Source organism: Podarcis erhardii (genome assembly GCF_964252035.2).
Source record: "Podarcis erhardii genome assembly, chromosome: 1".
Lineage (NCBI taxonomy): Eukaryota > Metazoa > Chordata > Lepidosauria > Squamata > Lacertidae > Podarcis > Podarcis erhardii.
This window is the reverse complement of record NC_138497.1, coordinates 45,104,830-45,131,670: the sequence shown is the minus strand read 5'-3', so window position 1 is coordinate 45,131,670 and position 26,841 is coordinate 45,104,830. Positions and strand designations below refer to the sequence as shown.

Genomic DNA, 26,841 nt, shown 5'->3' with positions numbered 1-26,841 from the left:
CAGGAATTAAATTTGGGAAGGCTTTGGGAATATCTTTATATAATGTATCATATAAGACATTTGCTGTGGCAAAACAGGCAACAGAGGACATACTTCTCAGTATGAACCTGACACAACTTCCCAGGTTGTGTTCTCTCCACCTCTCCGATCTAAATACAGTGGTACCTCAGGTTACAAACACCTCGGGTTATAAAGACTTCAGGTTACAGACTCTGCTAACCCAGAAATAGTACCTCAGGTTAAGAACTTTACCTCAGGATGAGAACAGAAATTGCACGCCAGCTGCAGGAGGCCCCATTAGCTAAAGTGGTACCTCAGGTTAAGAATGGTTTCAGGTTGAGAACGGACTTCCAGAGCAAATTAAGTTCGTAACCAGAGGTACCACTGTAAAAGCGAAAGCATAAAAGTTATTCTCTCATTCTCAACACCTCTAATTATATCCAAGTCCCCATTTTAAATAGTGATTCCACTGTGTTTGCCTAGGGATGACTATCAATTGTTGTTCAGAGGTTAATTTCGCTATTCTTGTCTGATTTTGGATTTCTCACCTAGAGGCTTCCCTATACATATGACCCAAGAGACCATTTCTCACCTGACAGCCAGTACAAGAAAGATGTCTCTCCCTGCCAGAGAAGGTCTATTGCTTCTTATCGATATTAACATTTCGGTGACTCACAAAGTCACCCTTTTTGCTCTGGTGGCCAGAAAGATCAGAAAGAAGACCCTGGACAATATAGCATTGGAGAGATCTAAATAGAGTAAGGGAGAGATCTAAATAGAGACTATTATTCGTGGCATGGCATCCCTTTATGTGTATTTATTTTTTATTCAGATTTGTCATGGTCAGTGGCTAGTACATTTTAAAAACTACCTAGAGACTTCCCCTGCTGGCAAAGTGTTGGAAAATGTTAGGGAAGAAGATGGTGCAAAATGATGTTCTCTCATTCCTAGCCAGACAACACAGTAGAATAAGAAGCCCTGCTCTTAGCTGTGCCCTTGACTGCAATTATATAGACTTGGAAATGGAATTTTCAGAATGACTGCAATATTTTCAGACAGTGTCTCATGTACTTTGATTGCAGTATTACTTCAGAACAGTCACTAGTAAGGCAATGCTGGGATACGTTTCAGCCAAGGCTGCTAAACCAGCCTAGGGATGAGTTAGTGCTGCATCATTAATGATTTCTGAAACTGGAACTTCTTCAGGATGAATGAAATGATACCTTTCCACTATTGCAAAGTACATAGGCACATGACTCTGGAATTAACCCAGGTTGAGAAGTAGGCAACTGTAAGCACAAAACTCAGTTTAAGGTCCTGAATCAACATGCAGAATTGACCATCATTCCCCAGAGGAGTAGGCAATTGGATTTATATTCCGGTGCAAAAGTGATGTCATAGGTGATCATGGCTTGTGATAATTTAATAGAAAGTCCCAAATGGGATCTTCAGACGGATACAGGAGTTAGTGTTACCTTTCATAGAATCTTTCATAGAATCGTAGAATTGGAGAGTTGGGACCATGAGTGTCATCTAGTCCAAACCCCTGCGATGAAGGTATCTTTTGCTCAGCATGTGGCTCGAACTCACAATCCTGAGATTAAGAGTCTCATGCTCTACCAGCTGAGCTATCCCAGCTGAGCACTATCCCTGATAGCTCAAATGAAGATACAGGTGAGCTGGGCACGATGTGAAAGGATGGCAGTGGCTGTCAAGGATTATACAGATACCCACAGCGGTGACACGAAAGGCAGGATGCTGAAATGTAGGGACAGAGAACAGACAGATATTCAAAGGATTTATAGACCATAGAAAGGCTACAGAGCAAGGCAACAGAAACAAAGAAACTTGGGAAGAAAACGTCAGATTGCAAGGTGATATAATGTTAAAGGTCAAAGGTAAGGAAACAAGTTAGGAGAGAGTGGAGGAGAAGCATGGGTGGTGGTGGGAGAAAACCACTATGCACCGCATGGGCTGTGGATGGAAAGAGCTACAAGGTGGAAAAGAGGGTAGCTTGCAGCTTCCTGTGATGAAAAGGGTACCGAATCCCAACTGGTGAAGAAGAGACAACCTGAACTTCCGCTTGAGGCACCATGGAAGATGGCTGAAAATTCCATCGCTCCAGCTCCCACGGGGTAATTAGAGGCTGAGATGGGAGTAATCAGCCTCCCAAAATCTTCCCGGGGTATGGGAAGACACAGTCTGATCCGCGGATGCCCGATAAACCAGTCTCAATTTCGTAAGGAAAGAGTGGCTGGGGGAACTGGATGGAAGCCCCCGAGAGAGTCTGGCTTTCCTGGACGCTGTCTCTGCGAGCGCATCAAGTTCCATTTCTTAAGATGAAAAATTGGATTTAAGTTTTGGAACTGCTTCGAGCGAGGAGGGTGAAATTACTCTGCCAATTAAGCCAGCCACTGAGGTGCCCCCCCAAAAAAAAGACTGAGTGGAAGAAGGCTTAACATCTAAGTTGGTATGTTGGAACGGAATGGAAAGGGGGGGGGTAAGCCTTTCCTACTATTGTACTTTGCTTCATAATAATATTCAGCAAACCACCCCCACCCCGAAGAACCATTTATATTATCTATAGCCAGCAGGATCTCATTAGCCATGGGGGAGATGTTAAAAAACTTTATGATATACAATACGATATACGATATCTTTATTGTCATTGTACCATGCAGAACAATGAAATTGAAAAACTACATAAAACTACATAAAAACTACACAAAACATTCAAAAACCCCTAAAAACACCATATTAAAATACACTATACTATAGAGACCCCTTTGTGTGGATTTGCAAGCCCCCTCCATAGAGGCTGGCCCCTCTCACTGTCCTCGGAGCTTGCTTACCGGTAACCTCCTCTGGCTGATATCCAGACAGACCAGGGAGATTTTGATAGGCGACATTTTCCCAAGCATAGGCAAAATGCACAACCCCTTCCTCCTGCTTCCACAGGGGAAAGAAAATAAGTCAGAAATCTATTTATATGTTTATTTCTGACATTACAGCACTAGAGAAAAACACGTCCTTTCAGTTCAGTTCTTCCAGCAAGTCAGACAAACTTCCTGTACAAACGCAAGCGGAAGGTTTCAAGTTACACTCTTCACAAAGACTTATCCAGCCTGTGAACGTCCTGGGAAAATCTTCTTTCCCACAGTTAAGCGCCTCATGTGGTGTCAACAATCTGGCTGTCTGCAGCGGTGATGTTTCCATATACTGACACCCTTATGTTGCGTTTAGAACCAGAATTGCATTTGTGTAGAAACTGTTTCTCAGGCAGCTAGTCCTGGCCTTTATAACCCTATACCTTCTTCCAGAAGGCAGAAGCTGAAAGAGATAATTTCCGGGGTGCATACTATCCTGCGCTATCTCTGCAGCTTTCTTATGGCACCTGGCAGCATAGATTTGATCTAAGGTGGGAAGAGTGCACCTAATTATTCTCTCTGCTGTCTTTAGAACCCTGGATAGCATTGTTTTTTCCCTGGCTGTGCAGCTCCCAAACCACACACACAGACCATAAGTTAATACGCTCTCCACAGTGCAATGGTAAAATGCCATCAACAGGTCCTTTGAGAGATTGTTTTTCCAGAGGATTCTCAGAAAATATAACCTCTGTTGTGCTCTCTTCACCAGGTCTTTGCTGTTTTCTCCCCAGGTTAGGTCGTCTCTCAACTCCATTCCCAGAAATCGAAACACTGAGATCTGTTCCACGCACTTCCCCTCAATAATAAGTGGCTGAATATTCAATTTACATTTCCTAAGGCCACAATGATCTCTTTTGTTTTCTTTAAGTTAAGGAGTAAGTTGTTTTTCCTGCACCACTCCCCCAACTGCTCAACTTCCTTCCTATAGGCCGCCTCCCCCTCTCCAGCCGTGATGAAACCAACCACCGTTGTATCATCTGCGAACTTAATGATCTTATTACTGGGGTATTTGGGGGCACGGGGACGCAGGTGGCACTGTAGGTAAAACCTCAGCGCCTAGGACTTGCCGATCGCATGGTTGGCGGTTCGAATCCCCACGGCGGGGTGCGCTCCCGTCGTTCGGTCCCAGCCTCTGCCAACCTAGCAGTTCGAAAGCACCTCTGGGTGCAAGTAGATAAATAGGGACCGCTTACCAGCGGGAAGGTAAACGGCGTTCTGTGTGCTGCGCTGGCTCGCCAGATGCAGCTTGTCACGCTGGCCACGTGACCCGGAAATGTCTGCAGACAGCGCTGGCTCCCGGCCTATAGAGTGAGATGAGCGCACAACCCTAGAGTCTGGCAAGACTGGCCCGAACGGGCAGGGGTACCTTTACCTTTACCTATTTGGGGCCACAGTCAGCTGTATAGAGTGTATATAAAAGCGGGCTCAACACGCACCCCTGCGGCGTCCCCATATTCGTGATGAGATCCGCAAAGACGTGGGAACCCAACCTGACCCTTTGGGAATGATTTGATAGAAAATCTAGTATCCACCTGCACAAACATGGTGGAAGTCCCAGGTCTAAGAATTTGGGCACCAATCTATTTGGAAGAATAGTATTAAATGCAGAACTAAAGTCTACAAATAACAGTCTCGCGTAGTTCCCTTGCTTCTCCAAATGAGTCAGGACAGCATGTAAAGCCATTGCCACAGCATCCTCTGTGGATCTCTTTGCCTTGTACGCAAACTGGTAAGGGTCACGTCCCACTGGCAGACAAGATAAGATGCGCTTCCTCACCAGTTTTTCGAAACATTTCATTATAATGGGTGTCAACGCCACAGGACGAAAATCATTCAGACTGTCTATCTTCGATGTTTTTGGCAGGGGTATAATGGTAGCGGATTTCAGACAGTGGAACAGTGGCTTGTGCCATAGACTGGTTAAAAATCTTCGTAAAGATTCCTGCCAGTTGGACGGTTCCCTAGAACTGTGTGGGAGCTGTGTCGCATTTTTAATTTGGAAATCTGCCATGATGGAAGTCAAGACCGAACTGCAGAATTATAAATAGCCATGGGGGAGATGAGCCTTTAATATGACATTATATTTGTATTTCCAGTTTGATTTGGTAAACCTCCTCTGGAAAGGCTAATGTTTGATGCAACCGGTCTGGAAAATTAATGAGCCGATGCCTAGACTTGATTTCATCGGAACTGAGTGAAGATGGCGGCTGCCAGCAGCGAAAAGACTTTTGGATTGATTCAGCAGAAACACCAGAGTGTGAGGAGATGCTGCAAACTTATAGAGGGGAATCATAGACATAAAATCCACACAGAAATACATCATTGTTTGTTTCAACTTGCTTGTGGGAACAACTCAGAGGCCGTGAAAGAAGGAAGGTTAACAACAGGAAGAATTAGAGGAACCATCGGAAATGACTATGAAAAGCAGTAAAGATATGAGATGATCAGAACCCTCCAAACTTGAAGCATGGGAAGTCCCATTAAAAAATTTATAATTTGTAAGAATATTTGGATTATTTGATATGTATATGTATAATTTGGAATATTTAATGTGATTTGATTGGATTGTTAAAGTGGAAAATTTAATAAAAATGATTTTTTAAAAAAAGATAAGAAGAGAAAACCTGGGGCTCTAATGATCCTGTGGACCTTATGGAGCACGAACTACCGTTCAGCCTGCATCATTCTGATTTTCCTATAGTAATTACCTCTAAGTACCCCTTAGGGTACTTTCCAGACTCTCTATTTTGGGGTGGGAGCAGGGGTGCCAACTTGAATAAAATATTGTGGGGGCCCAGGTAAGGCCCGCCCCACATAATCGTTCACATGATGCAGTGCACACACATCATTTGAATGGGAATACCCATTAAGTATGTGGGGGCCTGGCCCCCTCAAATATTTTATTGTGGGGGCCTAAACCTCCATCTCCCCTAAGAGTTGGCTCCTATGGGTGGGAGTCAATCACATACTGGTAAACTTAGGTTGTACAGTTAAAGTTTACGGGAGGTCTTGTGCAGCAAATTCAATTCCCCCTAATATTTGCCTTTTTGAAATAAAGGAAATCAGCTGGGAAATGCAGTGGAAAGTGTGACAAAACTCTGATGCAGCATTGTCCAGCTGCTTGGTGGGGGGGGGATCAGGATGAATAAACAGAAGCACCCTGAATCAAAAAGAAGTTATGCTAAGTCTGATTTTAGAAATCTCCAGGTATGCCTACTGGTACTGTGGCTCAGGCACAACTGAGAATAAAACAAGTGATGTGATTTTAACCAGGTTTTGTGTTTCAAAGCCACATCAACCTGTGATGCACTTCCATACATAGATTACTTTGCTGTGATATTACTCCAAAGGCTGAAGGCAAAACAGATTGTGAAAATTAAGGCAATTCTAGCATCAGAACCATCCATTCATATAGAGAGATGGCTCTGTTGGGCACATGCTGGCCTGAGCCATCTCTGCCTTCTCCATCATGTGTCTAAACTCTCCTTTCCAATTCCTGTGACCCAGGATGACTTTGTTATAGCCACTCTTTTCAAATTAGCTTTTAAAAGTAAGCTGTAATTGCAATTGCTTGCATGTCTAGAGAACACACTAAGATTATGTCTCTATTGTGGTATTTGAGGTGCCCCAAACCTGTTATACAGGTATTAACAGATGAATCTGAAGCAGGTGATTCTTCTCATTTTGAAGTTATTGTGCATGCAGAACTCAAACTCAGATTGGTACATCATCTTCCACACACTCAGTTCTTTGGCCTTGTGATCTGAATGATTAACAAACCCTACTTCTCTAGTTTCATGTAGAATTTGCCAACTGCCCACTCTCCTAACGTACACCTATTTGTTCCTATGTCCTGCTCACTTTAGTAACTCCTAGTCAAGCAGGACATAGGTGTGTTTCAGTTAATTACATAGCATGTTCTCCCTGAAAGGAGAGCATGTGTTGCGGTGGGGTCCGCTGAGTCACCCCTCTGTTGCCAGGCAGGGTGGCCCAAACTGCCCCCTGGCAATTGATTGGTTGGCTGGATTGCTGGGGAAATTTACTTGTTGCAATTTTGGTGGAAGGGATCGTACCTTTTAAATTCTGGGTGCGCAGCTTGGTGCTTTCTCTTTTGCCGTGTGAACCGGATCACCTGTGCACCCGCCCTGTGTCTCGAGGGTTTTACTTTGACCTTGCTATGCCTGTCATGGGGTCATCTGCCATTGGGGCAGGGCCTGGTAGGAATTTTGTCCATCTGGCCGATTGGCTGGGCCATTTGGTTTTTGCCTACTGCGTAGCAAATCGTCACAACTTGTAAGGTTGCGGTTAGGCATTGGTTTTCAAATTGGTTGGAGGAGGGGTAAGGATTGGCTGGGCCTGCCCCTCCAATGCTGCTGTGGAATGGAATTCCATTAAAGGAATCCAGGGGCTTGCCACGATTTCGTCCGAATCCCTGGAATGGGGCTAGCCCCGGGAAGCATGCGGGTGAGTGCTGAGGGCCTGTGACTCAGCTCCATTGCTCCCCAATAAGGGAGTTTGGAGGTCAGTTCTGTCCCCAGGCGGGGGGGGGGGACAGATATTCTTAACCAATGCCTAAGCAACCACTCACAGATATGTATTTTAATAAAGTTGTGGCCAAAATTATGCCAAAAACCTTAAACAAAAATCATGTGTGAGTTGTAAGTTATTTGAGGAGTGGCTTGGGGACCTCAACACGCAACTATTCTTGCCAGTAATGCATATTATCCTGCTAGAATTTCTGTAACATAAAATACAGGATAGAACAGGAACAAAAATCTTCAAAACTCAATCAATTTGTTTCAAAAATACATTCTTCTATGACAAAACCATCGCCTCTTATCTAGTGGAGATTCCTTCCAGCGGAAGTGGGAAAGGCCATTTTTCCCAGTCTAACCTTCCCCTTGCATCCTTTGATACCACCAGCTATACTGGAAGGATCTCCAACCTACAGGGATGGGGGGGGAAGGCTATAGGGAAAAGGGGGGATATCACTTCTCCCACCATGCCCACTGCCCAGAACTTACAATGGGTTCTGAACAACATATTTTAGAAGACTCCGAGGGCCTTCTGGTGGTTCCCTCACCGTGAGAAGTGAGGTTACAGGGAACCAGGCAGAGGGCCTTCTCAGCAGTGGCCCCTGCCTTGTGGATTGCCCTCCTATCAGATGTCAAGGAAATAAACAACTATTTGACTTTTAGAAGACATTTGAAGGCAACCCTGTTTAAAGAAGTTTTTAATGTTTGAAGTTTTGTTGTGTTTTTTATATTCTGTTCGGAGCCACCCAGAATGGCGGAAACCCAGCCGGATGGGAAGGGTATAAATAATAAATTATTATTATAAGACTGGAATTAAGAGATTCCCTCCTCCTGCCTGGCACATGCATACAGATACTTTGACATGGAAAGATGACCCTCCAGCAAGGGAAATCCATGCATAGAGCCAGGGGAGGTGTTCATTTATAGCATTGGGTGGCGATGTGGGTTAAACCACAGAGCCTGGGACTTGCCAGTCAGAAGGTCGGCGGTTTGAATCCCCGTGACAGGGTGAGCTCCCATTGCTTGGTCCCTGCTCCTGCCCACCTAGCAGTTCTAAAGCACGTCAAAGTGCAAGTAGATAAATAGGGACCGCTCCAGCGGGAAGGTAAACAGCGTTTCCGTGCGCTGCTGTGGTTCGCCAGAAGCGGCTTAGTTATGCTGGCCACATGACCCGGAAGCTGTACGCCGGCTCCCTTGGCCTATAGCGCGAGATGAGCGCCGCAACCTCAGAGTCGTCCACGACTGGACCTAATGGTCAGGGGTCCCTTTACCTTTTTACATGACTAACAATGCTCACCCTTCCAGACCCTGCTGCTCAGAGCCAGTATGGCATAGTGGTTAGAGAGTTAGAATAGGATCTAGGGTTCAAATCCTCACTCCACCATGAAGTTCACAGGGGAGCCTTGAACCACTTGCCAACTCTCAGTCTAACTTACCTCACAGGGTTGTAAGGGTGATATGGGGATGGAGAGAGCCGCCTTGAGTTTCTTGGAGGAAAGGTGGCATATAAGAGACATGCAATAATAAACAAATATATTTAAATAAAAAGGACAGCTCTTGAGGACATAGTTTCAGCCAGTTTAACCCGGGAGAGAGGACATTCATTTCTGATCCAAATCTGTGTTAGGAAAACACATGCATATTGTATTTCAAAAGAAAACTGGAGGGTGGAGGGAGATGCAATAGCGTAGTTTAGAAGGAAAAGGAACACCTGTTCTAAGCAACTTCATTGCACCAGCTCTAGCACATTTAAAGACACTTCACGCTGACACTTGTTCCGCATAGCAACGTAGCAAAAGAGGTGGGAGGGAATATTTTTTTGTTTCTGAAACGAGAGGGGTGTGTGGCTCTGAATCACTTTTGAAACAGGTGTTTATCCACCTCTGCCGGTTTAAAGCCTGAAAAATGTGTGTGAATATTTAGTCTTATCCTTGGCTCCATTGAGAACATTTAGCCTGCACAAACTTGCACGGAAAACAATAATGGAAGCATGTGGAAGTTTATCACATCTGGTAAGCGTCATGGGTATTCCGGTTCAGCTAGGCGGAGCAAAAAGCAGATTGTGTATGTTCTTTTCTTTCATTATAAAATTGTGGTGCATTTGTTGTTGTTTGTTAGCATATACACACTACAAAATGACATTGGTTTTGTACCAATTATCTAGGGAATGACAGCAGGAGAAACTTGTTGTGCTCACATTCTCCTGCATGGTGTTCTAGAGGCATGTTTCATTATGGGATGCTGGTCTTTGGTCTGATTCAGCAGGGCTCTTCTTATGGCTGAGGATTCTGTTCCACGAGCGTTTCCCTGCCCCCCAGATTACAGTTTGCAATATTCCTTGGGGACAGAAAATAATTATTCAACCAATTCATGCTTTAAGTCTCAAGGTATTTCACAGTGAAGATGCTTGTTTTTATTTTGGTTCTTTTGTCTTTGTTCTTTTTAGTTTTTATTGTATTTTCTTTGAATAGTGGGGCAGCTGCTCAGCTCAATCAGGAGGACACGAGACTCTTAATCTCAGGTTTGGAGTAGATGACCCTCGTGGTCCCTTCCAAATGTTTGATTCTGCGATTTTGTTATCTTTAAAGTCATTAGCAGTCTAGGCATTGTGTGTGAAAGGGTGGGATACAAATCATAAATAAATTAGGATAGTGGGGAATGGGTCCCCCCCCCCCTTGGATAGAAAGTACGTAAAGTATTGGCTTTGAGTGTGGCGTTTAAACTGCTAAATGGTCTGAGCCTAGGATGCCAGAAGCAGGATCTCCTCTGTGTAGACCATTCTAGCTTTGAGATCTTTTTTCTAGATGACATCAAAAACAAGAAAAAATCAGAGGCTGTTTTCTAGAACATTTTAGAAGAGTGGGGAGGAGAAAGACTACATATACAAAATACATTTAAAGCACTCCTGCAAAAGAAAAAAAAGAATCCTGTGAAGGCAGCCCTGTTTAGGGAAGTTTTTATTATTTAATGCTGTATTGTTTTTAACACTCGATTGGAAGCCGCCCAGAGTGGCTGGGGAAACTCAGTCAGACGGGCAGGGTATGAATAATAAATTATTATTATTACTATTATTATTATTATTATTATTATTATTATTAGCTAGCTGCTGCCCCTTCTCTTGTCTTGAGAGGCCGTCTCAGAGCAGCAACATTCGTGAGGCTTCTCTTTCCTGTCGCAAGCCCTCAGCCACAATGCAAGACAGGAGGGTCAGCACCAAAACTCCCTGGCCAGGCCCTCCACAATCCTCCAGAAAGGCAGGCAGGCGGGCAGGCGGCTACTTGACGAAATGGAATCCTGCATATTTAAGAGCCCCTTTGTCTCTGAAATATCCTAAAGCAGTGGCGGGTTTGTCCCGCTGGCTCCACATTGTCCAGTGCTGTGTGCAGTGGCGGGTGAGGGGGAAGCGTTGAGGAAGGATGGCATGGGGCAGGGTGAGAGAGTGTGGCTCCACATGGTGCTCTTCCCTGAGGTGGGGATGGAACCTGGCGAGGCAGGGGGCGCGCACAAGAGGATTAGCATGCGTGCCGAACAGTGCTGTACTGTTACTCACGGTAACAGTAAAAGGGAGATCTGGGAGAAAGAGGGGGGTGAGGAGTGAGGAGGAAGAACAAGAGTGAGCTCCCTTTGCTCTGATGAACGGAGGAGGGCCGGATCCCCAGCGTCTGTTTGCTTCAAAGTTCAAGGAGGCCCTCACGCTAAAGGGGGCCGTGCTAACGTTGCTACCTCACAGACTCAGATTGGCTCCCCGCAGCAGCCATGAGTGGGTGTCTGGCATGATGCTCAGATGCATGTAGTGTCCTTGTCACAAAGGAGTGCTTGTGTGGGACGGTTAGTTGAGGAACAGGGAAAGGGGCCATGTTTAATTTGGGTGCTGCCTTTCTCTTTAAGTTAAAAAACCAAAAAACCCTGGCCATTCTGCCAAATTTAAAAAATTCACCTGGACAGAAATTTTAGCCCTGAAAAAGAGGACATGTCCAGGAAAAAACGGACACACGGCAACCCTAATTGATGAAAATATATGAGTGAAACGTAGTGGCAACAATTTCAAACCAAGGACCATTTGTTGTTGCGCTTGCCCTGGTCAAAGATGTTTCAAAAACGTTATTTTGAATTATGCCACTGGGGACAAATAGCAAAGATCTGTTGAGTAAAATTACACTTTTATTTGCACTTGCCACTCCTGCGTCTTACTCTAAATGCTAGCAATTTTATAATTATTTCATAATTGAGGCACTAGTTGTTCCTAAGTGCAACAAGTGGATACACTTTCTTCTTAGCAGGGACTTGGAGCTTATCCACCCTTACCTTTCCTGGAGGCTTCCCAGGCACAGTCCATGCTTTAAAGCTCCCTATTTGAGAGCTCTTTTTAGTGCTGAATCAAAGTAATCCACAGAAAACCCAAATTGCCATTTGTTGCGTGGGTTTTTGCAATAAGTGCTCTGGGGCAAAGAAAAGAGCTTTACAGCACAGACCTGTGCCAGAAAAGCATGGGGCAAAATGTAAGTGTGGGTAAGCCCTCAGACTACGGGCACTTCAATCCTATTCTGCACTAGTACAGGCTTCTGTGCATTACAATCTAGGGGAAGAAAATTACTTACATGTAATCCCCAGTTGTATAGGAAAATTTGCTCTCATGAGCAGGGCTCTCGTCTCCTAGGGGTGAGATTTCTACAGCCTAGCTCAGGGGTAGCTTGCATCATGATCTCCAGCTGTTCTTGGATTCAAACATGCAGCATGGCCAATGAATGATGGGAATTATAGTCCAACAACATCAGAAGGGAACCATGTTGCGTGCAATAGCTGCCTTCAAATATCTGAAAAGGTGTCAGCCACTAAGTAGGTGGAGTGAGATTTGTCTTCTATTGCTCCAGGGCAGGACTAGAAAGATCGGTCAGGTATTGCAAGAAAGTCAATTTCAGCTTAACATTACAAGAGGCTTCCTAACAGTAAAAGCTGACCAGCAGTGGAACAGACTGGGGACATGGCTAGAAGCTGGAGGGGATCCTATATTGAGAGGATTGGCCTGGATGACTTTCAGGGTCCCTTCGACTCTATGATTCACCCCCAGAGTTGTAGACAAAACTATGCCCAAACCATTCACTGTTCAAGATAACTCACATCCAATGCCCCACTTCCTTGCATTGGTGTACATACCTGCTCTCAGAATACAGAGGATGAGACCATTAATGTTTATACCATTGAATTCTAGCCAGAGATGGGGCAGTTGTATGCCTCCCCCAATAGCCATTAAGCACACTTTAATAGTCGTCTATGGTTTTCGCCTGCTCAGTTCTTCTTTCCCTGCTTTCAATCCACATTTTCATGTTGACTTTTGTACACGATTTGCATGCAGGTAGAAACATCACCTTGTTGTCTGCTTAGTGTAAGAGTGATCAGAGCAAAGAATCTCCGGAGAGCAGATACCCGTAAGTAGCTTTCCTATTCCTTTGTGGTGGGCTGGAATGCAATGAGACTATGGTGCCCAGTAAGGCTTTCACAGGCCAGTCTTTTACAGTGGTACCTCAGGTTACAGACACTTCAGGTTACAGACTCCGCTAACTCAGATATAGTGCCTCGGGTTTAGAACTTTGCTTCAGGATGAGAACAGAAATCGTGCGGCGGCAGCAGGAGGCCATTTAGCCATTAGCTAAAGTGGTACTTCAGGTTAAGAACAGTTTCAGGTTAAGAACAGACCTCTGGAACCAATTAAGTTCTTAACCAGAGGTACCACTGTACTGAAAAGGAAAGGCAATTATCCTGACCCATGGTCATGCTGGCTGGGGCTGATGGGAACTGGAGTCCAACAACTTTCAAACAGCCACTGGTTCCTCATCCCTGTGTTGGAATATTGATACTGGACATTTCACTTAATATGATGTTGTGAATTTTCTACAAATTCTTATTAAGTAAATCTGCATGCTGCACTTTAAATAATCAGGGATAATAGGAGGTGTAATACATGGAAAGAAACAGAAGTCCCAGTAAACAAAGAATGGATACAAAAACTTATGGACTATGTAGAAATGGTGGAACCTACTGGAAGAATAAGAAATCAAAATAACAAACTTTTTATAAAAGAATGGAAATGGTTTATTGAATATTTGCATATAAATTGTAAACAGATAAAAACATTAGCAGGATTACATATTGTAATAACCTGCAGTTTTATAAGAGTATATATTTACAGTAGATAATTAAATGAGCAAGTTAAATGAATTTGGATCTGCAGAAGATACTAAAAAATAAATTTAAGGAATCGCAGAAAGAAGGGGAAGGAAGTCAAATTTTGAAATGTTAAATGAATTGTAAAATAAATAAAATGTATAAATTTGAAAAGTATAAATAAAAAAACCTATAAAAAGGAGTTGTAATACAGTGACATCTGGAAGGCCACAGAATCCCTACCCGTGTTCAAACAGAGAATTTTTTGAAAGGATATTTGCCAACATTGGGTATGAATTAATTCTGTACAGATATCAGCCCAATGCACAAAGTGATATATATATACCTGTTAAAAAAATAGTTGCAAGGTATATAGTGGTACCTCAGGTTGCATACGCTTCAGGTTACATACACTTCAGGTTACAGACTCCGCTAACCCAGAAATAGTACCTCGGGTTAATAACTTTGCTTCAGGATGAGAACAGAAATCGCTGGCTGGCGGCGCAGCGGCAGCAGGAGGCCCCTTTAGCTAAAGTGGTGCTTCAGGTTAAGAACAGTTTCAGGTTAAGAATGGACCTCTGGAGCGAATTAAATACGTAACCCGAGGTACCACTGTATTATATCAGCTATCACACAGTTAAAGTGCTACTTTCTCTCCCAACAGTAAGCCATACTGATTGCTATTTGACCCTATGGCTGCCAACGGCTTCTTCTGAAAGGTTCCAGACAAAGACTGTTCAAAATTCTAAAGACCCAGTCTGGAACGAAACTTTCCATTTCATGGTCCAGAGCAAAGTGAAGGTCAGAAACCGATGGTCACTCCTTGTTGCTATATCATAATCTCACTGAAAGTGATTTCTTGTGAATTTGAAACATGCCTTGATTTGTAGAAGATCACCAGCTCACAGAACTGAGCAGTAGAGTTCCGACATTAGTGTCATGACACAACCTGGCACAATAGGGCAGTTGGTGTTGCTGTGCCTGTTGCGGCTTTGCGCCAATTCTAATATATGCATACAGTCTTCCACAAATCCTATTGTATGCAAATGATTGCTTCTTTGAAAGAATCATCAGTCTTCTCCCTAATGTGTGAGTTTTCCATGTGCAGGGAAATTTGGATGCATGGATGATTTCAGATGAGCAGTCGCTCACGCACATAGGCTCACATAAATATTTGAATTTGCTTCCAGGACTGATTTAAATTTGACAGTAGCCCTAAACAGTGGCGGAGCTTCATGCAGGCTGGGGCGGGGCTGGCTTGCGTCCCAGGGGCATGGCACGCCGCCACAGGAGTGTGGCGCCCAGCGTGGGCGGGGTGGCAGCCGCGATGGCACCCCACCGAGATCATGCTGCGGGGGCAGTGCACTCCCCCTGCACTCCTCTTCCTCTACCAGGGGCCCTAAAGAAGATCCCAAAAGTACTTATTCAGGTTATGCACACAGTTGGTTTAACATTTAAAATGCTTTATCCCACGCACTGGCTACATGCATGAAATGTCTACTACACAACTTCATTATACATCATTAGTGCAAGACTGTTGCATATGAATGGGATGAGTCAGTACACAAGGAAATTCCACCTTACATGATTGCCACCTCATTTAGAACAGTCCTTAGATATGCCATAGGTCAAGTGGGGAAGGCGTGGGTCAGCAGTTTCCCAAGGTCCAAAGACCACAGAAGCAATGAAGCTGTTGATGGAATACATGCCTATTTTTGAAAGAGCAGGGAATTGAAGGTAAATGTACCCCATGCCTAATTTATATTCCCAATTATCCAACTCTTTTCTAAATTGAACATGTTTGGTCTCTTCTTGCATGGAATTCCATGCCATTGTAAAATGTTTTCCTTTTCGGTCTGGGGTATACAGAACTGTAGGAAAGCTGTACAGTTCTTTTAGCATTTATTTATAGGTCTTTTCTCTCCTATCAGAACATGCTGGAGCTGAGTGTCTTCGATGAGGATGTCTGCCAAGACGAACAACTTTTCACGATTCGCTTTGATATAGCTGGACTCCCACTAAGTGAAAAAGTGCTCTTGTCCTTTAAGTCCAATCCAAAGGTCTGTATAAGCAGAAAGAATGTTTAACAGGGCAATCCTATGCATGTTCACTCAGAAGTTCAGTAAAAAATTACTCACCAATAAGCTGGTTTAGCCCAATGAGAAAGGAAGTATTATTATTAAGTGGAACTTGTTTCTGAGTAAACATGTTTAAGATTGTACTGTGATGTGAATAGTATTTGTTGCCTGAAATGTCTAAGTTCCAGAACTCACAATCTTGGTAGGTAACTTAGCTTAGCTGTAATGTGTGTATTAGGGACACGGGTGGCACTGTGGGTTAAACCACAGAGCCTAGGACTTGCCGATCAGAAGGTCGGCGGTTCGAATCCCCGCGACGGGGTGAGCTCCTGTTGTTCGGTCCCTGCTCCTGCCAACCTAGCAGTTCGAAAGCACCTCAAAGTGCAAGTAGATAAATAGGTACCGCTCTGGCAGGAAGGTAAACCGCGTTTCCATGCGCTGCTCTGGTTTGCCAGAAGTGGCTTAGGCATGCTGGCCACATGACCTGGAAGCTGTCTGTGGACAAACGCCGGCTCCCTCGGCCTATAGAGCGAGATGAGCGCCACAACCCCAGAGTCGGTCACGACTGGACCTAATGGTCAGGGATCCCTTTACCCTTTACCTTTAATGTGTGTGTTATTTAGGGATACGAGGGATTTTGATTTGGATCGTATTTTAATATGAACCCACCTAATTGGCACTTTCTGAAACAATACTTGAACCAAAATGCACCTATCCTTTGAAATTCACACTTCTCAGAATTTTGTGAATCAGTTCTCCAGTAAGATATTGATGCAGAAATGTGCATATAGGGAAAGGGGGCATAAAAATGCCTATATTTGTGAAAATAATGTACAAAAATGGGTTGTATTAGGGGAAATTGCTTACAAAGATGAGTATATTGGGTAAAATTGCATACATAAATATGTATAATGGGAGAAATCATACAAAATGCTGAAAAAAATTCAACGCTGACAAATTTTCAGCAACGAAAAATCACAGGATAATACAGAAATAGGGCAAAGTAAACATAAGAGTTTCTCATGTTTATGAACAGGTGTACATCCATATCTGTACTACATGTAGTTTGGTTTTATAGTGCTCTCTTGCAATACAAATGCAAAACACACACACACACACAAAACCCATTGCCCCAATCCAGCTCTGGTACCATTCACAAGGAAGTTGGCTCTCCTAGCTGGATAAGAAACAGTTTGTCAAGCAAGATGAGGTACATGCAGTTTTCTTCTTTAATCCAGAGTCTTGTGCTGTATGCATGCATACCTTTAAAGAAGCTAAATTTCCAGCTATCAGCTGTTCTGGAGAGAAAACTAGAACTGGATTCAGTCCTTCATCCACCACAGCTCTCCTTCCCCAACAAGAACTGATAGAGAGATTTGGGCCTTGGCAATCAGGGAAGTTCAGGGGTGCATAGTACTAAATAAAATATGTGTTTGCGGGAGGGGGGGTTATCTTGTATTTTTTTCTTGTGAACCACACTGAGATCTTTTGATGAAGATCAAAATTTAATAAATCTAATAAAACGACAACAACAACATACTAGCCAAAGTAACCCATGGGAAAGTTTAACTGATTTTAATGGAACTAGGTTGCACCTAAAAAGTTGGTGAGAAAGGAAACATTGTCAAACTAAAGAATTTTGGTATATAGAAAATAAATGGTGATCAAAAGAGGAAAACATGATTATAATTCCCATGCCTTTTCCCAACCTCATCATTCCCCCTTCTAATTTTCCATGACAACTGTCACACGTGTGGCTATGAGGAATTGCTGGCAGTATATGTCAGGTCTCACTAGTCTGCAGTTACACACAGTGGTACCTTGGTTTTCAGACATAATCTGTTCTGGAAGACCATTCGAGTTCTGAAACGTTCAAAAGCCAAGGCATAAAGGGCGGTCTGCAAATTTAATAGAGAAAATTGGGGAGGGGGACCCCCAGTGGAAGCCGTTCAACTTCCGAGGTGCATTCAAAAACAGAAGCATTTACTTCCAGGTTTTCAGTGTTCGAAAACCAAAACGTTCGACTTCCAAGACGTTCGAAAACCAAGGTTCGAAAACCAAGTATTTTGTAGTCTAGCAGTGCAGAATCTGTTATTAAAAGGGTTTAATTCACTGACCACCCTCTTATTTCAGGATCAAGAGGAGCTGGAGGTGGAATTTGAGTTACGAAACAGGTGAGTAAATTCAGATACTACAGATTACTTAAAGCAACATGCCTTACCCTTCTGATAACCAGAATGTAAATCCATAAAAATAAGTTAATTATTAGAACTCAGGGAACATTGTCAACATTTCTCCCAATGACAGCAAAAGAAACATGTATTAATGCTCTAGGCCTGGCCAGCATTTTGACAAAGCCCCATAAGAAATGTTGTATTTTTTAATTTCCCAGGCTACAACAGCAAAGCTATGGTATCTGGTATGGGGAAGGAGAATCAAAAGCAGAGAAGTTGTCAAATTCAAAGCTCATGCCAGCAGACTGGAAAGTCAAGTCAAGTCAAGTCAAGTAACCTTTATTGGCATCACATAGGAACATTCAGAATACAAACAGAATAAATAGGCCAGTGTGGTCTCGTTGCCGTTTCAACAGTACAGGACTGGAAAGTGTATTTTTCTTTATTTTTTTCTCCTTCTGCCAGCATTGAAAATAAAAAGATTTTCTGAAGGGAAAATAAGTATGGCAGCAAACTTGCCCTCACAGCCTTCAAGGACCCCTCTTGCTCTCTCTGCTGTTGAACACTGACAGCACCTCAGCAATAGTTCCATTTTCAAGAGGAACATAAACATTTTATTACATGAATGTATATTCATTTATATTCCATTTATTTTTCAGTTTGAGTGTTCCTGAAACCATTGTTACGAATGGAACTCTTGTGGTAATTTTTGTTATTTTCTGTCTGCTTTCTTGTACTTTAGATATACAGTGCAAGGGAAACAAAGAGATTCTAAATTATATCAAAGTTAATGAATTATTATATACTCTCTGAGACAGGAATAGTATAAAACTGAACATAATTTTCCTACTGAGCCATCAGGCATCTTCTCCTGTATGGGATGCTTAATTACTTGAGGGTTCAGTTGAAGTTATCATGGCCTTTCCAAGCATGTGATAAACCCTATGGATACTTATTTCTGGAATAAGTCCAGTTGAAAGAGGTTTATTGCAGCCCTAGTAAAAATATATAATCTAAGAAACAGGTTACTAAATGTGACAATATATTGATAAATCCAATCATTATTTTTAATCCAGTCAAGTGTAGGTAATATGTCATTTGTCATTCCTGATAAATTTACTGTCCATTTGGATTTGAGCCTGACTGAATAGGTCCCAGAAGAACCCAGCTTAGCCCTATTGGATGTATTCCCTGTTGCTTTAACCACAGACATTGGGTTTTTGTTCCTTTGAGAATTTAAAATATGGGCAAATATAAATACCATCCATAATACATTTGTCTGTTCTTCATGGATTGAGGTTCTGAAATTAAACATTCCATAAAAATTGTGATCCAGGTGGCAAGCCTATGGCCACAACTTTCTTACTTGCTTCCTTTTAAAAAAATGCTCTTCTTGTTAAAAAAAACTTAAATCAATACATTGGATCCAAACTAAGTTGTAGGTGTGTAGGCTCATTAATTTCAATGAGTTTGGTTGTAAATTGCTTTGGCTAGCCTTGGGCAAGATGAAGTGACTAACAAATTTAATAAATAATAGTAATTTTAAAATGGGTTTAATTAAGTGGCGCTGTGGTGTAAACCACTGAGCCTAGAGCTTGCCGATCAGAAGGTCGGCAGTTCGAATCCCCGCGACGGGGTGAGCTCCCGTTGTTCGGTCCCAATTCCTGCTCACCTAGCACTTTGAAAGTGCAAGTAGATAAATAGGTACCACTCTGGGCGGGAAGGTAAACGGTGTTTCCGTGCGCTGCTCTGGTTTCGCCAGAAGTGGCTTAGGCATGCTGGCCACATGACCCGGAAGCTGTCTGTGGACAAACGCCTGCTCCCTCGGCCTGTAAAGCGAAATGAACACTGCAACCTCAGAGTCGTCTGTGACTGGTACCTTTACTTTTACGTTTAAGTCTGAATTGTAATCAAACACTATATAAAATTATTTCGGAATCCTTGTATTTTTGTACTGTACTGTACTGTATTTGTGATTCAGTCATTCAGTTTTGAAAGGGATTGATTATTATGCCCCCCCTCCAAATGCTAACTTTTAGATGGCAAAGAAAGTAATAAAAGGAAGTTTCAACTAGATTCTAAACTTTCAATGTTCTTCTGTCTTCTTGTATGCCTACAGGCTCGTGAAGTTTGTTGTTTGGAATTTGAAGTAGAGAAGAAAAAAAGACAGAAATCAAGTAAGATTTTCATCATAGTAATAATGGTTTCTCTAGTTTTCAACCAGTAATAATTATTTTGAAGAATGCTTAAAATGAATTAACACCATTGTTTTAAATATATAGAATGCCTAGTAAAACTTACCTAATCTTATATAAAGCCTAGTTCTCTTAAGTTGATATTTCTTCATACTGTATCTTTCATCAATATATTCTGATCATTACATTTCTCCTTGATTAGCCACATCACACACTCCAACTTTTGCAAGGCTAATATATCCCATACATATTTCTCTTGATCCAGCAAGGGAGCTTTGTATATACAGGCTGTGCACAAATGAAGATTCACCTCTAAGACTACAAACCTATGCACACTTACTTGAGATCAAGTCCCACTGAACTCATTGACACCTCTGAGCAGAGCTTTTTTTTATGGTGGTACGCATACCCCTAAACATTTTATGAATCCAAGATTGGCCTCATTGAGGGGCAGTATTTCAATATGCGTAGGAAAATGAGAGTACCCCTAAACATATTTTTCTTAGAAAAAGATCACTGCCTCTGAGTATACAGGGAGAGGATTGTGCTGTGAATGTGCCTTTGCATTCAAAGAGTATTGCTTACCTGCTGGGTGATGAATATTTATGATGGATGGGAATGCAATGAGCAAGACAAGTTCAATAAGGAACTGTATAGATATTTCACTGTTCATATTTGATTTCCTCAAAAGTATAGCTTTTGTTCAGAGTCTTAGCATGGTGCAATAACAAGGCCAAGTTAACTAACGGAGCAAGTCAAGTAATATATAAATTAGTGATGTGGATGCCATTAAGAAATCTGATTTTTGCAGAGGCCCACTTTGAGTTTAGCACAAAAAGTTATTGCAAGCAACAGACCTGTCATGAACATTTTCCCTTCTTTCTTTCAGAACGTGAACTATCCCTTATGATGAAAGGATCCCATGAAGGATACCAGGAGCTTAGTTCAGGCCGGTCCTCATTCCACTATGCCAAATATAAGCACCCAACAATGGATGTTAAACTACCGAAGAAGGATCTAGATTATGCCTTTGTACGTTATTCATCAGCTGAACACTAAGGGCTTATCCACACTTCCAATTGGTCCCACTCTTTCTGGGCCTGCACTTAAAATCTCTGTGTCTGAGTGGTTTTGTGTTTGTTTTGTCCCAGAGCTTTCCCCCATTATAACCTGCTCAATTGGAGCAAACATCCATTCAGATTTTGCATGGATTGTCATTTGCTCCAATTGAGCTTTAAAGAGTGGGTTTTAATGGGGAAAGCTGCAGAGCAAAAAAAGGGGGGGGGGGAGAGATGTGCTCAGACATGGAGCTCAGACCATGCCTAGAAAGAGAGGAGGAAATGTAAGTGTACATAAACCCTAATGATAAAAAGGTTCCTTTTTTTCATTGATGTTTTATTTCCGGGAGGGGGGAGGACAGGGGATTAATTGTGAAAGCCACTCTGAGAATATATATAATGTGTATACTAAAGGGAGAAGCATACAGTTTTTTTAAAATAAAAAGATACGGATGAGCAGACTTTGTGAGTGGACTTCCCCCAACCCTCCGGAGCAGAATATAAAGGTGTGCAGAAGGACGCTGGAGGGTGGAGTTGCCATATTTCAAACAGTGAAAATCCAGACAGAAAAGCTGTGGAGCACTGCCAACATGGCCTGCCATATGGACTTTCCCAGACATTTTACCGATTTTCACCCAGACACTGATTGACCACCCTACCGGAGGGAGAAGTGGAAACTGAAATCCTGTTGCATATGTGGAAGTTCTTTCTCCTCAGGTGCAAACAGCATTGGATAAAATCCTAGACATGCAACTTTGCACTCTTTCTCATAGAAACATGTGGGTTTTCTTCTTCTTCCAGGGGCCAAGCTCTTATAACAGGAAAGAAAGATCCCTCAGAGTCAATATAAATTCACTTCCTACCAGCAAGAAAATAGGGCTCGCAGAGGTGAGAATCAGTTGCTGTCCTCCTGAATATTGCTTTGAATGGATTCTTTTGGAAGAGAAATAGCCATCATTGCTTGCTTCCATAATCTACAGCGTAAGGGGCCAGTTTATCGTTGTCATTGTTAATTGTTAATATAATGATTAGGTAGACTGTGGCCTCTGCATCATGGACAAGGCCATATGTACAACGCAGTAAAAAAGATTTCAATTCCAAAGTAAAATTCCAAAGCTATCTAAATCCTTCAGTCTGAATCAATTATTGATTTATGGCTTATTGAATCACTTGCTTTTTATTTTGTTGCTTTTGAGGAATAATGAAACAATGTAAAAGGATCTAACTATTTATAACTATTTATGCATCTTTGCTCTGGCAGTTTTAAATCTTTTAACATACAGTATTGCTTAACTAACAAATATGATAAAAGTCCTTTTTTTAATTAAAAAAAAAATCTAAATTCTGAGTAGAAATTGTAGAAAGAAGGAAGAACTTCCCCTTTATTTATGGTTCCCAGAAGGGCAAATTTATCGACATGTTTCAATATGGGGGTGAATATAAATTTAATCAATTAATTCATGAGTCACCCAGAAGCCAGTTTATTGATTGTTACAGTCTTAATTGGTTGATAGACACTGTAGTACGGTTTCATTTGGTCTTCAATATTAAGGAAACCAAACCAATTTACACCTCCTGGATTAATGCACTGATCAGAATATAATTAACCTTCAGTTTTCTCACTTCCATGTATTAAAATGTGTACATTGGGGGCAGGGGGGGAGTATGCAAAAAGGTATTTTGTGATAAAATGCATATTTAAATATTAATTTCAATGCAGATTTTAAGAGGGGATCGCATCTTAATCTGGAAATGGGATGGAATGGATTTGTGACTAACCACATGGGATACTCACACAGATCAGCAATAGACTGATCCATCCCTGTTATGTCATAAAGTGGGCTGCCTAGCCAATTGAAATAATTGTTAGAAATTATAGCATTTCTTTCACCCTTTATCTAGCTCTAGTCATGCATAATCAAGATGCTAACGTTTGCTTAGCTGCTTGAGAACATAGAAGGGGATTTGCATTGGAATGTGTATCCCATTCAAAGTAATATAGCCTGTATAGAAGAGGGATGGGAAATCTCAAGTACGGCCCTCCAGGTCTCTCTGTTCAGCCTGTGGGACTCTCCCCAGGCTGTGCACCTCACAGGCCTTATTATCCTCAAGTACAGTATCTTCTTGTATGGAATGTGTTCTGTAACTGTGGTAATGCCTCTTATCTAGATGAAGGACAGAGAGGGGTGTGTGGGTGTAAATGGTTCACTTTTGCATAATGTAGCCTACTGTACAAAGGCTATGTCAATTGCTGCATCCGCTGTTGGCTTCTAGGCCATATAGAAGGTTGTTCATGAGGCAATGTGACTCTGAGGCTGGAAAAAGTTCCTCACCCCTGTATCCTCCTTTCATTATTTATCTGAATTTGTGTTAAGATTTACGCCCAAGGTTTCCAATCCAGTAAGTGGAACGTGTGAACCTAAGAACCCCTGCCGAAACAAACCAAAGAACACAGCATTCTGTTCTCACAGTGGCCAACCAGATTCTGATGGGAAGCCCACTCACAGGTGGGGAATGCACTGTTGTGCTCAGGTGCTGCTTTCGGGCATCTGATTGGTCATGGTAAAAACAGGACGCTGGATTAGACAGGCCATTGGCTCAATCCAGCAGGCTCTTCTTATGTTCTTAGGACCTAAGTGCAACCACATTCTCCCCATTTGTGATGCCCAGAAACTGGTACACTGAAGATGGAACATGGTTAAGAGCAAGTGATAGGCTTATTCTCAAGGAATTCTCTAATCCTCTTTTAAAGCCACACAGGATGTTGGTGAATTCTGGTGCCTATTTTTCTAAAAGAATAGCACTGATGGTGGCCCATCACTACATCATGTGTGAGTGAATGTCATACTGAATATGTATTTTTTCCCTCTTTCTTGAATCTTCCAAAAGAATTCTGTTTACATGCATGCATCTTCAGAACTGACTCAGGGCATCTATGTACCATGTTTCAAAGGGAGGCAAAGCATTCCTAGGAGTGAAATTTGCATTTGTATTCTGTTTTTGTTTTTTCAGAATAAAAAAATTGCATTGCATGTGAAAACAGAAGTCTGGTAAGAGATCCTTCCTGTGTTGGATAGCTATAATCTTAACTATTTTTCTACTTGTCTGTCTGTCGGAGAAATATTCTTACAGGAGATTAGCCATGTGTTCAGGATATTAGTCATTTGTATGCAGTATGAGCACTGTACCTAACATTTATTGAATAATCAGAGTTTACATCTATATAACAAGAGTCACATTTTATACAGAGAGGGCTGATGTACCCTATAGTTTTAGAGTTCTAGTAAGCCACACTTTTGTGGTGTCGTTCTGCTTAGTCTTTTTAATCGAAATCACTGCTGTGTAAAAACCACCACATAAACCTTGCTGCCTTGTGAAAGCAAATGACTTCATGCCCCGTGAGGCTTCGCCTGCCACACATTTTGTTAACTGGTCAGCTCAGGGATGTTGGCAAGCAGTCTCTAAGCTTGACTCTTGGATGAGTAGCACCTTTTAAAAGTTCTGAAACAGATTCTGAGATACAATATGCCTGTGTTCCCCCTACCACCTTCTGTGTGGCTATTCCAGCCAGACTGACCTAGATGTGCGCTTGGGATATGGCCTTTGTACACAGGAGCAAGATTTCTTGTGCAAAAGGCAGAAGATTGTTGCTGGGGCGTTGAAAAATGTCCTCAAACTAGAAAAGGATCTGCAGGATCATGAGGTACGTGATGCAGAACTCTGGCTATCGCTGCTGTATGAATTATCACAATATGTGGAACGGAAATTGCAGAGAGAGTCTGGGAGCAAGAATAATGCGTGTCATGGTCAGCACAGCGCTGTGGTAGCCTCCCATACAAAGTTGCTTTCCTGTTCTCTGCAGTGATTTAGTGTTACGTTGTCAGAGTGCTGCATCTGAACTGGCCACTGTGCGCACGAGGAAGAATTCACCAACAATGCCATCTTTTCCAAGGCTTGAGTGAGCGCTGAACTTTCCAAGCAACTGCCCAAAGCGGTATCACATTCATGCCATTATTCATTCATGTGCCCTGCTGAAATTGTCACCCGTTCTATTTTCTCATCCTCTGAGATGAAGGCGAGCATAATAAAATGCAGGCTAAAAGGGCTGTAGCTCAATAGTACAACATCTGCTTGCCTGCAGAAGTTCCCAGGTTCAGTCCTTGGCATTTCCAAGTACTGTATTTTTTGCTGTATGGGACACACTGGACCATAAGACGCACCTAGTTTTAGAGGGAGAGAACAAGGAAAAAAAATATCTCCCTCTCTGCGCAGCGCCCCTTCAGCAAAGTGGCAGGAGAAATGGAGCCCCTTCCATTTCTCCTCCCGCTTTGCTGGGCAAAGGCAAAGGCAGAGGGCCTTCTCGGTAGTATCACAAGCAATGAGAGGAGCATTAGCTCACCATAGCACACGTATTTTTCTTGCATCTGACTACTTCGCTCAGATTGCTGTGCTGCCTTTAACCCTATTGACCTCATTAGACTGAAGAAGAAACTAGTTAGTAAGTTCTCCGCCACTGAAAACAGCAGCCTTGAATCTGCTCCTCTTTTTCTCCTCTTTTTTGCCTTGTGACACTTTATCGTGTTTTTAATTTTCTGTTGGGAGCTGCCCAGAGTGGCTGGGGAAACCCAGCCAGATGGGTGGAGTATAAATAATAAATCCCACAGTGGGATCCCAAAGATCCCACAGATCCCAAAGATCCCACAGTGGTTCACAACAGAAAAATACACAATGAGAATTCAAAATACCGTATTTTTTGCTCTATAAGACTCACTTTTTCCCTCCTAAAAAGTAAGGGGAAATGTGTGTGCGTCTTATGGAGCAAATGCAGGCTGCACAGCTATCCCAGAAGCCAGAACAGCAAGAGGGATTGCTGCTTTCACTGCGCAACGATCCCTCTAGCTGTTCTGGCTTCTGAGATTCAGAATTTTTTTTTTCTTGTTTTCCTCCTCGAAAAACTAGGTGTGTCTTGTGGTCTGGTGCGTCTTATAGAGCGAAAAATACAGTACATAATAAAAATGAAACAATAACCTCCCTCCCACAAACACATTTTAAAAGCCATGGAATGTTATTCAGCCAAAAGCCGCGTAGATGAGAAACGTTTTTGCATGGCACTGAGAAATATTCAAGGCAGGTTCCTGGCGAGCCTATCTGGGAAGGGCATTCCACAAATAGTACTGGGAGTGTCCCCAGTCTGAAACCACAGAGAGAAATACCATGGGCCCATTGAGCTCAGTATTTTCTACCTTGACTGACAGGGACTCTCCAATGATTGATATGTTTTGATATTCCTGACACATTGGGCATATTGAATGTTTCAATAAACATTTCCACTTTTAGCATCAATTGGAGGCTTCCCATTTTTCCTTTGACTTTTTCGGCTTCTTGTTGTTGCCCCTTCCTTTGCATGTTCTGCTGATCTCGACAACACCAGTGGTGGTGACGTTTAATAATAGTTATTATCTATCAGGTTTCCCAGGCTTCAGACCCAAGTAATGAGTTAAGCATGCAATTAGTAAAGCAGCTGTTAAAGTAATTGCTTAAGCATGCACTAAACTCTCCCATTGAAATCAGCAAGACTTAATTAAAAATGAGGGGTTTAAATCAGTAGTCAGCTAAAGTTTTCATCAGTTGTGGCACAGAGAGCAATTTTATTTATTTGATTCATTATACTTTTATACTGCTTAGCCAACTGTGTTCTCTTTGAATTTTAAT

The 26,841-nt window shown here is 42.4% G+C and overlaps 1 protein-coding gene across 2 annotated transcripts in view; it reads left to right on the top strand.

The window, feature by feature from the left end:
• Positions 1 to 9,311: 9,311 nt before the first annotated feature.
• The window catches only part of LOC309340952 (cytosolic phospholipase A2 epsilon-like), a 39,193-nt gene continuing 21,663 nt past the window's right edge, over positions 9,312 to 26,841 (top strand). The window contains exons 1-11 of one of the 2 annotated variants that reach the window (XM_081860242.1): positions 9,312 to 9,474; positions 12,816 to 12,888; positions 14,289 to 14,425; positions 15,556 to 15,684; positions 17,836 to 17,876; positions 18,536 to 18,578; positions 19,996 to 20,053; positions 20,961 to 21,103; positions 21,931 to 22,017; positions 24,142 to 24,179; positions 24,697 to 24,832. In XM_081860242.1, the coding sequence (XP_081716368.1) occupies positions 9,445 to 9,474; positions 12,816 to 12,888; positions 14,289 to 14,425; positions 15,556 to 15,684; positions 17,836 to 17,876; positions 18,536 to 18,578; positions 19,996 to 20,053; positions 20,961 to 21,103; positions 21,931 to 22,017; positions 24,142 to 24,179; positions 24,697 to 24,832 (915 nt within the window). In that variant the 5' untranslated portion in view covers positions 9,312 to 9,444. Of the gene's footprint in view, positions 9,527 to 12,815; positions 12,889 to 14,288; positions 14,426 to 15,555; positions 15,685 to 17,835; positions 17,877 to 18,535; positions 18,579 to 19,995; positions 20,054 to 20,960; positions 21,104 to 21,930; positions 22,018 to 24,141; positions 24,180 to 24,696; positions 24,833 to 26,841 lie in introns of both variants that reach the window. The other variant, XM_081860243.1, reaches the window with a different exon arrangement.